This window comes from Erigeron canadensis, chromosome 4 (assembly GCF_010389155.1).
Source record: "Erigeron canadensis isolate Cc75 chromosome 4, C_canadensis_v1, whole genome shotgun sequence".
In the NCBI taxonomy this organism is placed as follows: Eukaryota; Viridiplantae; Streptophyta; class Magnoliopsida; order Asterales; family Asteraceae; genus Erigeron; species Erigeron canadensis.
This window is the reverse complement of record NC_057764.1, coordinates 43,678,534-43,696,713: the sequence shown is the minus strand read 5'-3', so window position 1 is coordinate 43,696,713 and position 18,180 is coordinate 43,678,534. Positions and strand designations below refer to the sequence as shown.

Here is an 18,180-nt window from a genome sequence, read left to right as displayed (position 1 = left end):
AGGGTGTCCCACCCCCTCCAGAGTTGATGGACTATCCACCTCTTGATGTTTAGTTAATGGTAAGTTGTAAATAAATTTATCGTATAATATGTACTACCATGGTACTTACAAATGCAGTTGTGATGAATAGTTTATGGCTGTGGCTGGTCGTGCAGGAGAGAGGGTGATGTGTCACATTTTATATTGGGTGGGGAAAAGAGGTTGACATGCGACATTTTAAATGGGTGGGAAATGTGATGACAGGTCACACCATGATTGGTAGTGATGAATCTTAAAATGAGGTGGGATATATATGCTTTAGATAAAACGATTGATATGTTGATTAATTAGTAGGACACTTAATTTTTAAATTATCATGTGATATTGCAGTTTCTTTCCTAGTACCCAATCCTGCTATTCAGAAGAATCTTGTATATGTTATACCTGAAAAGCTATTAATACCTTCTATTTAGTCAGTCTAGTTTTTTGGTCATGCTTCTGGTATCACATACATATTCTTCTTTTGTCTAAGTCCACTGTGAATTCGCAATCTGCCTTTGTGTTATTAGGTGTATATCCTGCAATGAACAAGTATATCCTTGCTCAAGAATTAGTGAAAGGGCTGTGCAGTCCTAATTTTATTTACAGTATAGAGATACGATACTTCCAGGGTGCCGATCAAAACTACCCTGCTTCTAAGTCATGCTTTATTACTCTTCCAGATCCGGCCCTTGCTGTTCTTAAAAAAATAAAGATACATTCAACAAACATGCCGTATCCTACGTCAGCTGGTCATTTCTTATTGTTTTTTTCTTATGATAGAAATCACACACAATCCTTCGAAATTTCTAAGCTGCCAGGTTCAATTGATATTTCTAAACACTTATTTGTATTCCTGTATATGGCTGGACTACTTCAATCTAATTTGATGATTACATATTTTATTTGCAGTCAGATCAGCAAAGTTCATAGCACGCTGGCAGTGGGTTTTGTACTCCAGATTTTTGAGGGCCATTCTCATTATGTGATCCAAGTAACAATCAACACTAAAGATACCGACCCTTTTGCAAGTGCGTCGCTTGATGGTACTATAAACTATAAAGGAAGCTTTAGGAATGCTTATGGTATATACGAGCCTAACATGTTATAACGGATGCTTACCCCCCTGTCTGTCCCATTCCAGATTTGGAATCTTGGCTCACCTGAATCTAATTTCACACTCGTTGACCATCACAAAGGATTGAATTGTGTTGATTATCAAACAGGTGGTGATAAAACTTATCTAATTACTGGGTTAGATGATCACACTGCTTAGGTTTGTGCTTATAATTATTATGATGATTCCATTCATGGTGTTCTGTTGGCATTACTATCTGTCACTGTTTTCCAATAAACATCTGAAAACAGATTTGAAATTATCAAACCAAAACTTGGTGTCCTGACTTTAGACAGTTACAGTCACACACACATTGTTTTGGTTGTGTGCTTTCATTCAGAGCTGCCACTTGACGATGAAACTGTACATATATGGCATTCAACCACTTATAGGTACGTTCTTATTGGTGACCTACAAATGTTTGCATACGTTAATCATTAGAAGTTGAAGTGTTCCCCGGGCTGTATGTAGTCCAGCTACTTAATACCAGGAAGTATTCGATGTTTTTGCCTATGCTCGTCTTGTTCTTTGTCACGTATTATGTGCGGATATGCGAGTTGTTCTACACTTCTAGTCACTGAGTTTCTGCATTCCATAATCTTACGAGCCATAAAAAATGTTGGCATGTATGAAGCAATAGTAGGAATTTGATCTTTCATGCTATTTAGAAAGAAAACTTAAGTTGTCAGCTTATGTTATGAAACTGATTTCCCAGTGTACCTACCCATGATGCCTTGGTACTTGAAGCCACTTCAAGATCTCTAAGTGTATTTTTACCTGGTCTAGGAATTAGAGATAGAAGAACATCAGTTTGTTGTGTGTACGAACACTTTATTTTTGATCGTTGCTGTTCGGTTAAAAAAGACAATTGAGTGTCCCTACTCAACGACTAATACAAACCCTACCTATATGGGCCCCAGCCTTACCCATTTAACTCGATAGAAAGTCTGGAAATAACTGGGAGGGTAGTCGGTTATGGGATCTGAAAAATAGGAGGTGAAACTGCCTCAGAATTTACATTATATATTTATTCCTGGTTTTCATTTGTTCTCCAGTCTTGTTTTTACAATATACAAACTATGTTTGTTATAGGAGAAATTACCCATCTCCAATAGGGTTGTATGGAGATTAACCCATCTCGAATCGGGTCTACTATCTTGTAGTCATTTGTCTTCCAGCAATAATAATTAGTAATTTATCCTTGTTGATTCCTGGGTTCTATCATTTGGTTCCATTGCCGGGAAATTCAGAGATGGTTAACACCCGGAAGAGTGAAGAAGAGGATTCAGAGGCTATTACATGGGCAAGGATTGAAGACAAATTACAGTCGATGATGGTATTGTTGAAGAATATTGCAACAATACATGCTCAGAGGCGTGGAACACCCTCTATTCAGGTCCAGTCAAGTCTAGCAACGGTTCCTATCACATCTATTAACTTTGTCGGATCAGAACATGAAGATAAAGATCTGGTCAAAGGGACTGTACTAACTGATCTATCCGTCTCTGCCTCTGCAACGCCACATTCTTCTGCCACACCACTACCAACAACTGATATCAAACCACCACCACACTACACCGGTGCCTACATTCCTCATCAACTCACTGCAACCTACGGGCCATGCTTTATTTCTGATGAAAAAGATGTGATCTGGGTGCAACATGTACATCAAGTTCGAATAGAGAGTGTACATGTTCTATCAACTACCCATATGGATGCTTAGTGCTAAACTAAATGAATGGCTATGTTCAAAGTATCTAGCAAGTCCTACAAATATCTATATGCTTAGAGTTAAACTAGTTTATTTTTCTCACTGCTCCATTGTTCTTCAGCTTTTCCCATTTTAAAATTGTGAAAGGGCCCTGGCTGTTGGGATTTGGATAAATGACAGGTTAGCATCGGTAAGTTGGTTTAAATCACATATGTGTTTCTCTTAGCCCTTGTGTCATTGCATCTAAACCCTGATGTATATTGTCATTCTCTTTCTCAAGGTGTTTTCCTATTCCTTTGTCATTCTTGTAAGTATGCTTGACTCGTGGCTTGCATCTTTAGTTGGTAAATACTTGGAGTAAAAGATCTAAGATATTTTAGCATTGTTGATGCTATTGTTTATCACTAGAAATAGCTTGATAAGTTGGTTTAAATCACATATGTGTTTCTTTTACCCCTTGTGTCATTGCATTTAAACCCTGATGTATATTGTCATTCTCTTACTCAAAGGTGTTTTCCTTTTCCTTTGTCATCTTTGTGAATATGCTTGACTTGTGGCTTGCATCTTTAGTTGGTAAATATTTGGAGTAAAAGATCTAAGATATTCTAGCATTCTTGTGAATATGCTTGACTCCTGTCATTGCATATATCAGGAGAGTATATATTCCAGACAGTTCAATCTTTATCACTGGAAATAGCTTGATCTACTGTGCAGGGTCATTATCGGGTATGGTGAAGGGACCATAATGGTGAAAATCAGCAATGATAAATCTCAAAGTGGGGTTTTAAGGTACTTTCTCTCTTGTCGGTCATCTTAAAAACTTGGACCAATAGACATTGAACCTGAAATGAATTGGGCAGTTGAATTAACATGAAGCAGCCCAGTCAAGCCCTGGTTTTATATGTACATATGTTAACTATTTGATCATATCTTTGTAACCTTAATCGTTTTTTTTATTGGTTCGTTTCAAATATACTTGATGCCGTAGCGATAAAAGGCCTCACATTCCGTTCTAAGGTCGCATTATTATGCCATGGTAATGCAAACTTGATCTGTATGTTTTGTGAACTTTAGGCTGTACACATGTGACGTGCCTATAAGTAACAAATTAAATGACGTCTTGAATGGAGCTGTATAAATGCTTTGCATGGGAGGTGATCAAAAAATCACAAGCCTGTTGTAGAAGTGATATGATCCCACATCGTCCAAGTATGGTATTGGTTGGTGGTTTATAAGAAGGTGTCCCCTCCTCCTCTGAGCTAGCTTTTGGGAGTGAGTTCTACACCTAGCTTATGGCATGATACGAGCCTATTATGGGATGTGTTGGTATCAAGAAGTTAAAGCTCTCAATAGTCGAGCTTTTTTCCAGCTAAAAATGTAACATATTTCTACAAATGCAACTGATGTCGGTTTTGGTATAGTGGGAGGTGTGCATTATATGGATATTGATGGGAATGGAATCTTGAGGTAACATTAAGGTTACGAATTGTATGGACATTGACACTTTGGGAGGGTATTTAAAAATTACATAAGACATGAACCCTTCATGTTTGATTATCAATTTAAATCTCATGTCTGGTAACAGAACATAGTAACGTTTTCTGGTACTTGGTCTAAGTAGTGTTTAACCAAGAGCTTAACAAGCTTTTATACTCTGTAAAGGATGACGAGCATGACTTGGAAGTTGACACTGCATCATCTGCAACTCAAGCTGAGATTTAGCGTTACTTGCTTCTGCTTTCTTGATTGATCAGAAAATATACATCAGGTTAGAATCAGTGATGTATTATTTTTATTTAATCATTTAGTCCTTTTTAGTGAAGTTTGTGCTCTTGATTAAAGTCACTTCATTTTTTATATGTTAAAGGCTTGTTCCTCAGCAAGTATTGCCTGTTTGAAAAACATTAATATGACTGTTGAGTGTTGATGTTTTTGCATCCAAACTCTACTCCTATTGATTTCTTAGAATGGGCTCTCAGTGTCTCGGGGTGAAGTGACAACAAGAGGATCTGAAGCCTAAAACGCTTTCTATGTAATAGATTCATCGGGGGATCAAGTGAACTAATACGATTTAAGCAGTAAGAAATGCAAACGGTGAGACCGTACTTAAGGTGAAGGAAGACAATATTGACAAATGCAAAATTACCTTGGCAACAAACAGGCGGGTTGATTGATAGGGGTATTATGCATGGTTTGGTGCATGCCCCACCTTTGCTTGTTATTATGCGTGGTTGGTCTGTGGTTAAATCTGCAAAACGTGGGTGGGCAGCAGGTCAATAAGTGTGTAAGCTTTTGTGTTGTTTTCATTTAGGGTTCTATACCTAGCTTAGGTACATGACAACCATACACTCACTTTTCCCATATATATATATATATATATATTACAATCAAGACCCTAGCCGGCTGGCCACCTTTTCTTTGCGGCTTGTTGAATGTCTCCCCTATTGTTAATATATAATATAACTATTACTACTATTAATTAATTACTTTACTAACTACTTTTGGATTAGAACATGTTTTCTTTAATACCAAATCCTTTATTGCAAATTTCTGACAGGCCTTTATTGTGTATGATGGTGAACTTCTTTTCAGTTGGAACTAGCATATATGCGTCTCAATCAATATATTGGACCAGTGCATGGTATGTGCTAACTGGACATGAACTTTTATCATTAGTTTTATTCGAAATGCAATCACACTGCTGTTTTCTTACAGTTATTATGTTTTAATATAAATGTAGACACTTTATAGGACTTGATAATCCACCGTGGCTGGCTGGCTGCACACACCTCGTCTGTTTATGGCCGAGGTTTGTTCATATATTCAGTATATAAGAAACAATTGAAAAAGTCACGGGTCTGTGGAATCAAATTTCTTTCATTCCAGCATAAGTAACACAACTTATTTTTTTTTTCATGATATTGGACCATAATGATGTGACGTGATGGTTGCTGATGAATAACTTTTTGTGGTACACCTATACGATTTCCATGCTCCACTTGATGGCTCTATGTTTCATCTAGTTAATTTATAAGATGCTTGGTTTACGCGAGGCGAAGCGGGAGGATACCATGTGAATGCCTCACCTACATGGAGGACTGGAGGTGAGGCAAAGATGAAGTGAGGGGGATATGTGCACAAATGGGAAAAGGCGATGGATTTCCAATAGTTTGCCAAAGATTTCTTGAGATTTATATAGTTTAGCCCCTTTAATGAATCTATAAAATCGTGGAAATTGGAAAAAAAAATGGCAGATTTATAATTGTTGAAAGTGTAAAAATGGCGGAAGTAGGACTCTTGTTGAAGACGAACATATACGTGGATGAAGTGAGTAGGCCCAATTTATCTAGAAGATGTTTTTATTTCAACTTTTCATTTAAAACCTTTGAGTTTTAGGTTCCGTTTTTTGAATATAAAAAGTTTCAGGAAACTACATCCAAGCTTTGGTATGGAATTTTTCACATAACAATATTTTAATATTTGTTGTATAATTAATAAAACATATAGCCCCCATGATATTTATGATTTCGTTCTCAATAGCTATCATGGTCAATCCACTAAGTCTTTCTTGAGATATTATTGATCGTAAAAGAAGTTCAATAACTTCAACTTAGAAAAACTCCTTTCTGCAGATGCAACCGTGATTGGAATAGTCAACAATATTCTGTATGCAGTGGTTGCATATGAAAAATAACCAAGCACTTTCAAAAGTTTTACAATATCTATAGGGTTGTGAAGTTCATCAATTTGTGACGTGTCAAATAACTTCAACTCCATATAAAGTTCATCAACTTTAATATCCGATCTTTCTTCAAACAGGAGTGCATTTTCAAGGTGCCATGACAACTTAAGCTCTTTATCTTCGATTCCCCTCAAGTTAAGTGGAAACAAAAAACCAAACAGTTTTTCATACTCTTTGAATTGCTCAAATCTTGTCTCAAGTGAAGAACGAGCTTGATCGACAATGTATAAGAAATAACTGACTTTAAAGTTCTCTTCGGGTGTAAATAAAGTTTCTTGGCTACTTGAACTCTCATGGAACTGTTTTCTTCTTTGAATCACACACTTTTGTGGAAATATCAGATCAATACCCAATTCATTAGCAATCTCCTTTGCGTCTTCAGTAGCTTTTGAATACCCCGTTTCTCTATAATCCTTGAATTATTGAATTAACCTGTTTATTTCTTTAATAGCAACATCGAGATGCATATCTTTCAACTGTAACTTCTTGCTCACTATATATTCACCTCCTTTAACATATAATATATATATATATATATATAAAACTTTTAACTAAGCTCGTTGAAACGCTGCATCAACTATGTAAGCTGTTTAGCATATCATATTACTTATATACCCTTTTTTCCGTTGATTATGGTTGTTTCAGTTTATTTTCTTTTCATTTCGATATCAATAGGAATATAATATATAATTTTATCTTTATCTAAATCTATATCTATACCCCTTATAATACAAACTAAAAATCTATTTTAAGAAATTTAAGCAATTTTTTTAATATCTCCATATTGCATCTAATTCACACATTACCTCTAATTCTACATCTCTAAACACAATTAGACAAACATCCTATCAAGATCTAACACACAGTCACTTCTTTCATTCATTCCAATTTATACACACACATATCAATTCCTTCCCCACTATTTTGTATTATCATCACCGTTTAACCGCCGCAACCCGCGAAAACCAACCCTCGTTATAGTAAAACATTTTAGGTCTTGTAGTTATGGTATGTCTTAAATTCAGATTTTGAAATGTCCAAAATACATTTAATATATCAAGATCTCTAACAACTAAAACACATGTATACCAAAAATACCTTTAATGAATTAATTTACAACATTTATCTTATAATTCTTAAAATAACTACATTATTCATTTATATTAATAACCTATACCCCTCGTCACTACCATCACGAGTCGTCACCATCACATGGCCACTGCCGCCACTACCTATGTAGTCGCATCATGCTGGCATCTATTTTATAGAGTGTGTTGTATAGCAGGCTAGTTGAAAGATGGGGCAAGTTGAGTTTAAAAAGGGTCTATTTTTATTTTATTTTCTTTTTTTAAGTTTTCTAAATACAAGTGTAAATGTTTAGAATGTAAAATACATAAGAGTTTCTTTCTTTTTTATGTATTTAGTTAATATGATTAAATAATAATTTCTGTGTATAGAATTTAGGGTAAATTACACAAATGATACTTGAGTAGGTGTCGAAATTTCACTTTTCGTACCTCAAAGAATTTAACTACACGAGTCATACCCAGAGTTAGCAAATTTGCACGCTAACCATACCTCCGACTAACAAAGCCTAATGGATCGTTAAATTTGCCAACTCTGGGTATGACTTGCGTAATTAAATTCTTTAAGGTACGAAAAGTAAAATTTCGACATCTACTCAGATACCATTTTTGTAATTTACCCTAGAATTTATGAGTGTATATTTATACTATATTATAAAATTACACTTTACATATTAAAATTATATCTTTGTAATAAGAAAATTTACCAATATATCTTTAATGATCAAGTTACACCTCATGTTTTCAAATAAATCCACTAAACTTTTATATCAAATATTTTTATATCAGTTAAAAACCAAACTTAAACCTCATTCTTTTTTCTTTTCATTTTTTTTTTTCCGTTTTATCAGCTTGAAAAATCCTTGTTGAAAAGATGTAGGGGGTAAAAGTGCCAAAATAAGGATGTATAAGGGACTAGTATGCTTGTTTGTTTTTCTTTTGCAATATATATACTAATAAATAGCGAGCGAAGCGTAGTATCCCAAAATTTTAAGTTAGGGTTAGGGTTGTTAAATTATTTTGCCGAATGGGCCAAGAAGAAGAAGAACGGGTCGACGACGAGTACGAGGGGGAGGAGAAGCCGTATTATCAGTTGGATGATGGAAAATTCGAGGTCACCTATGAGCATATCACGGAGTCTAAGGGCATCCGTATGCTTTTCCAGTATGGATGGGCTGGTGAGTTACCTGGCGCTATCGAAGGCGTACGTGGCCCCATCGTTCGAAAGGCTTTTGATTTCTGCAAGGCACGTGGGGAGGTCAAGAAGCAGCATTGGAAAGATGGTGAAATCATCCTCCAACAAAAATTGAAGCTTTTCGATGACAAGTTTTTCCAAGAAAATCATTCCGATGCTATTGATCTCTCCGATGTAACATATTTATATACTATAATTCTACTATTCTTTATTTATTTATTTTTTATTAGTAAAATCAATTTTTTCCTTTTTATTATCAGTTTTAACACTTTAGCTCCCCTGTTTTTCTATTGTATCCTTTCCCTTTTCGCATATAATAATTGAGGGGGAAGTGGCGGCGAATGTCATTGGTTTTGTGTACAGACGCGTATTTTTATCATTCTAAATAGATTTCATCCTCATTAATCTGGTGATTTTTATAAAAATACTATCAATTAGTTTAGTTAATAATTAATTCTCTATGTTTTCATTATATTTAGGTGGCTTGCCGTTTGAAGATCAGAAGCCTCTTTTACCTGATGAAGGAACGTGCTGCTGAAATGCTCGCTGAGAAGACTCCCGATGACATTCGCAAGCACTTCAGAGTACGTTATGTGGCAGATGAAATTACTGATCGTGAGGTACGTAGGATGAAAAGGGTGGTCAGTATCGCTCCTTGGGCTTTTCGCTCTTGTTCAAGTCGCACTAGCTTAAATCCTGTGGTTTCAGATGCGTAATAGCATTTTATATATATGTATCGTAGATTAATCTACAAATTGAATAAATAGGCTTGTTGTGTAGCTGTTGCTGTTGTCCTGGTTGGGATGATGGTAAAGATTAGTAATTACAAACAAACCCCCCTTTTCAATTCATATTGTTTGTCTTTATTGTAACGAGGATTGCATCAAAAACTAACCCCCAAGGCCCCAATGTCCCGATTTATTGACTCTGCAATCGGTCTATTTGAAGCCATGAACAATGATGATCATGTAGTTCCACTACTTGCTTAGCAGTTCTATATACTTCTATCTGTGTGTAGTGTTGATCTTTTGGGTCAAGCTAGGTAGGTTTTATATATTTTTATGGAGTTTGAAAGCTGTAAAGATGTATCTGGTGAAACGGTGGAGAGGAATCATGTTTTTAAAAAGTGCTGTCATGATAAGTTTTACTCACGTGGATCATCTACAAGATGCAATGTATCTTTTCAGGTTGCTGATTGGAAAAAGGCTGGATTAAAACCCTTTTGCCCTTTCTAGTATGTCGCGGATTTTAGTCGAACCTGAATGTTTTTTACACCTGAAGTCGCTCAATTTTCATTTTGTTTATAATGGTTACTTGGCCAACAGTTACCTACCTGCTACTATCATCATCCAAGCCCGTTTAACCTTTGAAACCCACCACCCTTGATGACATGAAGACATCTCTTTATAAAATTCATAAGCACGCTCACCGGATATCTAAAAGTCAACCAGACATCTCTATATAAGATCCATTCCCTCGTCCTCCCTCATTCACAATCCCTTTCAAATTCAACTCTGTCCTCTTCCTCTCCACAATCCCCACTCTTTTTCCCTGATCAAATCTCAGTCACCATTTCCATCCAATCACTGCCGAAACACCAACAAAAAAGTAACACAACCAGTACCATTACATGCCTTTTACTTTAAAACATTGAATGCCTTATCAAAGTTGTATTGTTCACATTATATCCTTTATAAGAAAGAGATAGAGTTGATTTTAAGCATTGAGAGCTTGAGAGCCAACTCGCCAAGTAGTTATTGGGAATTTGTCCTGTCAAAATGTTAATGCAGACACCAACATTGTCAGCACTATAATCGGGTGATCCTTGAATAATGTAACACTAATAACTTTCATCACGAGGTGTGCTTGTGCCCCTTACCAACATTGTCAGCGCCCTATCATACAGTACCAAATTGATTAGCCCAGTTCTGTTTTGTTGCCATTAGGAGTATTTCAAACTGATATCTGCTTGATGTTTGGTTAATAACTGCAATAAAACTAACTCATAACTCATCTATATTTATAGTTCAAACACCTAAACCAATTAATACTCAAGAACCGGTGGTTTGATTTGTAGATTCACCAAATTAGTATGGACCACTTACAATTGTGTATATATGTAGTATTACTTTTTTTTTTTACAACTGTGTATATATGTAGTATTACTCTTAGGGGCACCCTTTTTCTTATCTCTCACTTCCCTCTCTTCCACATTATCCATCTCTTACCATCTCATCAACAAATTCATCTCGCAAGAGATGGCGTAACAGTAACACCAGCCCCACGGCCCCTGCCCTTGAGAGAGAGCATGCAAGTGATTGGTTATTTCTTATTTTTTTTATAAAAAAAAAATACGAGTAAATAAAAAGGTAAAAGATGAGAGACTTGTAAACCCAACACCAACAACAACGTTTTTCTCAAAAAGCACTGAACTGTTTTGACCCAAATTCATCTTGACCCGTTAACTAACCTACTTTCGCTCCATGCATTTGGCTTTCGGTATTTCTGACTTTTAAGTGTGGAACTTGGTTTCCTCAACTTTCAAAACATTAAATATGGACTTTTTAGTGTTTGACTTGGTATTAAAACCTGGCACACTCGAAAGCTTTAAAAGAACCTAACAGATCCCTTCTCTTTATTTTTAGCAAAGTAGAAAATGTTTGGCCCAGCAAGGTGGTAATCTGATGGTGATACTGGAGAAGAAACAAGTCAACGGGACATTTGGGTTAGAATTTGATGCAATTTTCGTTCTTTTGGTTTTTGCATTATCTCTCTGATATTCTTGAACGTAACATGTATTTTGATTTTAGATACCTAGCTCTTGAGCATCACAATATTTTACCATGATATATACATTAATTCCTTCATTTGGCACATTCATAAACTTCATAATAGAGTATGTTGATGATTCTTCAAAAGCATTTTTAGTTCTGATTTAAGTCAAATGAGATGGGTATCCGCGCAATGCGGCGGCTGTGACGGCAACGGATAGTGTTGGTGGCAGTGGTGGTAACGATGTGGTTATTAATCCAAAAATAAATTGTCGTAGATGGTAATATAGTTATTTTATAGTTAGAGGATGTATCTTTTGTAAATAACTTTATTAAGAGTATTATAGAGATATTTGGTGAGAATATTTATATTAATGAACAAAGAAGATAGATGAGTATGGATATATGGGCGGAAAATATATAGGGATATATTGGGTAGATTTTAAGTGTGAGTTCGGAATGTGTTGAAAATTTTGGGTATTTTAGGTATTTTAAAAGTAGAAAGTTAAAAAGAAAGGAGATTAGTTGGTTTATTAATATAGTATAGAAGTATAGATATAAAAATGAAAATCATAAACTTCTGTTGGTACCTACAGCTAAGCTGTAGACGGCCGAATCCACCGACCACCGGGTTTAATAGAGTCTTCAACAGCTTGGTCATCTATCATAATAATCACATTTGTGCTGACACTACATTGTGCTGCAGCACAACCACATCTACTGTATTGATCACAATTGTGCACAAATACGGACAGAATTAAGAAAATTATATGATGTAGAATGACGAGTCACTAGATTGCCACCAAATAACCACTATAGTATAGGTTCTAGAAATGAAGATAAAAAAGTAAAATGAAAAAGAATAGCTTGTCTTTATATGCACATATGTTGCAAATTTGCAATGGCCAAAAAGAATTAATCATATAAGTAAAAGATGTGGTTACTTTGACAGTAACATCATCTCGTTGAATTAATCTGCAATCAGCCTAATCGTAAAAACATATGAAATCATTTGAGAAATTGCTAGGAGAGATCGTCCAGATATGTGCTAAGCTAAAATGTCGGGTATTTTCTAACCATCCAAGAAAATCTAGATTAGACATTCACCACCTTCTGTAGACCAAACAGATTTCAATGCAGAGCCATGGTATCGATTTCTCCATGTTAAAGATGAGCATATGGTGTATTCACCGTCAAGACAGACAACCACAAACCTCCTATCAGGGTTTTGCTTTAAACTCTAAATTAACAAGAATAAATTGAACATTGCAACAAAGTTAAAACAATTATCACCTTATTGCGCATTAAATTCATTATTCCAGAAAAAGCTATATGGAACAGAGCAAGCACAATTTACTTGTGGGTACATGACCCAACTCTTTGACTGATAAAAGCAACCACTCTTCATCAGAAACCTGAGAAGCAAAGGATACAAAATTGGTCAACTTCACAGAAAAGAGCACAAAAAAAACATTTTTTAAATTTCGTTGAATTAAGAGTCTCGATCTCATTATTCGTAGACCATATAATCTTTCGACTATAATCAATACTAGCTATACGCTCCTCCCCGGCTGATTTTCACCATTATGGTCCCTTCATCATATACCTTATAACGACCCTCTACAATTGATCAAGCTATTTCCAGTGATATTCAGAGTAAAATTACAATACTACAAAATTTCCATTTGCTGCTCAAACAGCTTGTGCATAGCAGGGGTCTTTAAACTAGTTAGCTACATACTTGACACACATGAAAGTACAATTTTCTTGGGGAAAAAGTGTTTTGGAACCAAACATTCGTATCTGATTCCATTGCTAACCTGTTGACCATCTCTACAGACTCATCCATTCGCCTAGCCTGACCAAAAGGTCAACCAATCAGCCATGACTATACACAGATAGAAGATGGAACTACAAAGCAAGTAAAGGAATCAAGTTTCATGCGATTATGATCATCAATTTTCATGGATTCAAATAGACTAGTTGCAGAGTCAAGAAATCGGGACATTTGCAGGGTTAGTCTTGAATGCAAAATAGAAAGAAAGAAGTAGAATTATATATATATATATATACATCGGCAAGATCAATAGGATTGGCCTGATTGTCTTGAAAAAATTTGTCATCGAAAAGCTTCAAGTTTTTTTGGAAGATGTTTTCACTATCTTTCCAATGCTGCTTCTTGTTATTCTGGGGATCCATGCAGAATTGAAGAGCCCTTCTAACAATGGAGCCACATTTGCCTTCGATTGGGCCGGGTAACATTCTTTGGGTATTTGTAAGTCAAAGCTAGTTTAAACATTCTGTGTTTTGATTTTTTTTTAAAAGTCGAAGGATGTATTCATTTATTATAAAATTCAAATTAGTTTCCATGTATATGAAATAAAAATATGTTGTTAAATGTTAACCATGTTGAAGATTTTGTAGCTAAGAGAGTAATAGGAGTAGAGTTTGGATGCAAAAACATCAACACTCATTAATGTTTTTCAAACAGGCAATACTTGCTGAGGAACAAACCTTGGCCTGCATCATAAAGATATAAAATATGGGTTGACTTGATATCAAGAGCATAAACTTCGCTTAAGAGGACTCAATGATAATAAAAGAATACTACATCATTTATTCTAACCTGATGTATATTTTCTGATCAATCAAGAAAGCAGAAGCAAGTAATAGTAGATCTCAAGCTTGAGTTGCAGATGATGCAGTGTCAACTTCCAATCTTCCATGTCATGCTCGTCATCCTTTACAGAGTATAAAAGCTTGTTAAGCTCTTAGTTAAACACTACTTAAACCAGGTACCAGTAAAGACATGAGTTTTAAACTGATAATCAAACATGAAAGATTCATATCTTATCTAATTTGTAATACCCCCCAAAGTGTCAATGTCTATACAATTCATAACCTTAATGTGACCTCAAGATTCCATTTCCAAAGGCCCAATATCCGTACAATTCACACCTACCACTGCACCCAAACCGACATCATTTGCATCTTTAGTTATATTACATTTTTAACTAGAAAAAGCTCGACTATTGAGAGCTTTAACTTCTACAACAGGCTTGTGATTTTTTTATCACCTCCCATGCAAAGCATTTATACAGCTCCGTTCAAGACTTCAATAAATTTGTTACTTATAGGCCTGTCACATGTGTACAGCCTAAAGTTCACAAAACATACAATGGCATAATAATGTGACCTTAGAACGGACTGTAAGGCCTTTTATCACTACAGCATCAAATATATTTGAAACGAACCAATAAAAATCTTTATGGTAAAAGTTATCATTGAAGCTAAATTGCATGCCCCGTAAGTTAATCAATCAATTCAAAATGTGTAATAAAACATCATATTGTGGAAAAAAAATTATGCATCTTTTGGTTATGATGTAAGAAAAAGGCCTTTAAATTATCATAAGAAAAAGTTTTCTTGTTTAGCCAATTAAGGTTACAAAAATATTATCAAATAGTTAAAATATGTACATAAAACCCGGGCTTGACTGGGCTGCTTCATGTTAATTCAACTGCCCAACTCATTTCAGGTTCAATTTCTATCGGGTTGGTTCAACTTTTTGAGATGACCTACAAGAGAAAAGTACCTTAAGACCCGACTTTGAGTTTTATCAATCATGGCTTTCCTGGGAGGACCTGGGCAATTTCTTCTGCTCTTGACTGAATGCCTTTTAAGAACCGCCCTCCTGTGTGCATTTAGGGACAATAAACGCATTGGCCATTGGGAAATCTGATAACTCAATGCTGATGGTTTTGACATGAAACAAGATTTAGTAGTGTATATTTTGTTAGTAGGAGAAAATGTAAACCTCATGATCAGCTCCCACGTTCTTGATATTAAAAGTCTGGATCTCTATATGCTTGGACCATATACTCTTCCCACTATCATCAATACTAGCTACAGGCTCCTCCCGGCTGATTTTCACCATTAGTGGTCCATTCATCATACCCAATAATGACTCTGTACAGTGATAAACATAAAATTGTCTGGTATATATACGCTCCTGATATATGATAAGTACAGTAGCATCAACAATGCTGGAATAGTTTAAATCTTTAACTCCAAAATCCAAATTTTTACCAACTAAAGATGCAAGCCATGAATCAAGCATGTTCACAAGAATGACAAAGGAAAAAGAAAACCCCTTGAGCAAGCGAATGACAGTATCCATCAGGGTTTAAATGCAATAACACAAGGGCTAAAAGAAACACATACGTGATTCAAACCAACTTACGACGTTAACCTTTCATAGTTTCATATATCCAAATCCAACAGCGTCCCTACCCCAGGGCCCTCATAATTTTCAAATGGGAAAAACTGAAGAACAATGGAACAACGAGAAAAATAAAATAGACACAAGTTTTGGTTTGATAATCCCAAACCTGTTTTTGGGAGCTCTGAACGAAAGCACACAATAGAAGCACTGTGTGTGTGTGACTGTCTAATCTCAGGACACCAACTTTTGGTTTGATAATCCCAAACCTGTTTATTAGAAAACAGTGAGAGATAGTAATTGCCAACAGAACACCATGATTAGAAATTTAGAATCATCATAATAATTAATTATAAGCACAAACCTAAGCGGTGTCATCATCTGATCCAGTAATTAATTAGGTTTTATTACCACCTGTGAAATAATCAACACAATTCAATCCTCTGAGAGGGCCGTCGAGTGTGAAATAAGAATCAGATGAGCGAAGATTCCAAATATGGTTTGGGACAGACAGAGGGCATAAGCATTCCTTACCACAAGTTAGACTCATATACCATAAGCATTCATGATATTTCCTTTATAGTACGATCAAGCGACGCACTTGCAAAAGGATCAGTATCTATAGTGTTGATCATTACTTGCATCACATAATGAGAATGGCCCTCAAACATTAGGAGTACAAAACCAGCTCAAGTTTTGCCAATTTAACCACAGACCAAACCACAACATAATACACAAGCAAAGGCGGGAATATATTAAGATGAGAGATAGCACCAAATTAATTTAAACATTCATCAACTACACTCCATAAAACAAAAAACAGAGAGAAAACTAAACAAGTGTCCATCACACTCACTTAATCGTGAGGATAAGTAAAATACTACAAGGGGAAAGTACTAGGAGGATTTGAAAATATTGTTTACATTTGTCATCAGGCATGCATCATCAAAACACCACCTGGTTTACTGCTGCTTTTCCAAGAGGCCCCCCTTGGGTCCGGATCCTCCATCATCATCAGTCATCTACAAGATCAATCAATTCATTAATACATAAATGAACTAAACCTGCTATATATATATATAAGAATTCTCGATAATCATTACTTTTGGTACTTTTGATTCTTCTTCTACGTCGTCATTTTCTTCTACTACTTTTGATACTGGTTCTTCTACTTTTGATACTTCTTCTTCTACTACTTTTGATTCTTCTTCTTTTACTTTTGATACTTGTTCTTCTACATTTGAAACTTGTTCTTTTACTTTTGATACTTGTTCTTCTAATTTTGATACTTGTTCTTCTACTTTTGAAACTTGTTCTTCTACTACTTTTGATTTTTGTCCTCTTCTTAGATTAAACAGAAAATCACTACAATGAATTCGTCAGGAGGGGGAGATCAGGAATACATATACAGTCTTAAAATAAGAACGGTGAGAACACTTAAAAAAACATCATTTTGATGCATTAAAAGTCCATAAAACTAACATAGTGCTTAACTAGTTATCATTATTTAAGTGTATAACAACACATTGGCCTGTCAAAATCAAGAAAATCATGTTTTTTGTTTTGTGCATCCATCTTGGATGCATATTCTTCAAAATGATGCATCCACCAAAAAACGTGATTTTTTCGATTTTGACGGATCATTGTGTTGTTAAACACTTAAATAATGATAATTAGTTATGCACTATGTTAGTTTTATGGACTTTTAATGCATCAAAATGATGTTTTTTAAGTGTTCTCACCGTTCTTATATATATATATATTATATATATATAAGGAAACTGAGGTTAGATAAACTTAGAAACATAGTACAGCAATATAGAAGGAGAGAAAGAAAGAATAGTGAGTTACCGACTTTTTTTGAATAATGAAATGTATTGTCATCCAGCGTACTCTACAATCAATCAATTTGTAAAGGGAAATGATATTGGTACCATCATTTTTTATGGATATATCATAATGTACAAATTATATAGCTGACTGTACAAGTCAGTAATGCACAGTTGTGGTATATCCATCAAAATAAATGGTACCAATATCACTTCTTATTTGTAAACATAACACAATTAGGCACGCATGGCTTATATTATATTGAAATTTATGATAATAATAATAATAATAATAATAATAATAAGGAAAAAATAAAAATAACTTACTTACCTGTCTTCAGGGGATAGATCTTTATAAGCCTCAACAGGCACTTTCAATAGATCAAAATGGATCAAGGATTCCATATCATCAGCCTCATCATCCGTTGAATAATTATCAGACAAATAACCATATTCATCATCCTCCTCTACATAATCATCATCCACCTCC

The 18,180-nt window shown here is 35.1% G+C and overlaps 1 protein-coding gene and 2 long non-coding RNA genes across 5 annotated transcripts; all 3 read left to right on the top strand.

Annotated features, from left to right (window-relative positions):
• Positions 1-389: 389 nt before the first annotated feature.
• LOC122598663 lies at positions 390-1,329 on the top strand. The gene is made up of 2 exons (XR_006323685.1): positions 390-839; positions 931-1,329. It is a non-coding gene; the product is annotated as an uncharacterized LOC122598663 (long non-coding RNA).
• A 2,059-nt stretch (positions 1,330-3,388) lies between these two features.
• On the top strand, positions 3,389-6,295 carry LOC122598072. Of its 3 annotated transcripts, XR_006323527.1 has the most exons (6): positions 3,389-3,635; positions 4,509-4,614; positions 4,826-5,130; positions 5,404-5,487; positions 5,587-5,655; positions 5,870-6,295. It is a non-coding gene; the product is annotated as an uncharacterized LOC122598072 (long non-coding RNA). The 3 variants fall into 3 exon arrangements; XR_006323526.1 differs by lacking the exon at positions 3,389-3,635 and having other exon boundaries at positions 4,096-4,614; XR_006323528.1 differs by lacking the exons at positions 3,389-3,635; positions 4,826-5,130 and having other exon boundaries at positions 4,096-4,614.
• A 2,367-nt stretch (positions 6,296-8,662) lies between these two features.
• On the top strand, positions 8,663-9,719 carry LOC122596644 (SKP1-like protein 12). Its single transcript, XM_043769256.1, has 2 exons — positions 8,663-9,042; positions 9,348-9,719. The coding sequence occupies exons 1-2, from the start codon at positions 8,701-8,703 to the stop codon at positions 9,582-9,584; spliced, it is 579 nt and encodes a 192-aa protein (XP_043625191.1). The 5' UTR covers positions 8,663-8,700; the 3' UTR covers positions 9,585-9,719.
• The last annotated feature ends 8,461 nt before the right edge of the window (positions 9,720-18,180 follow it).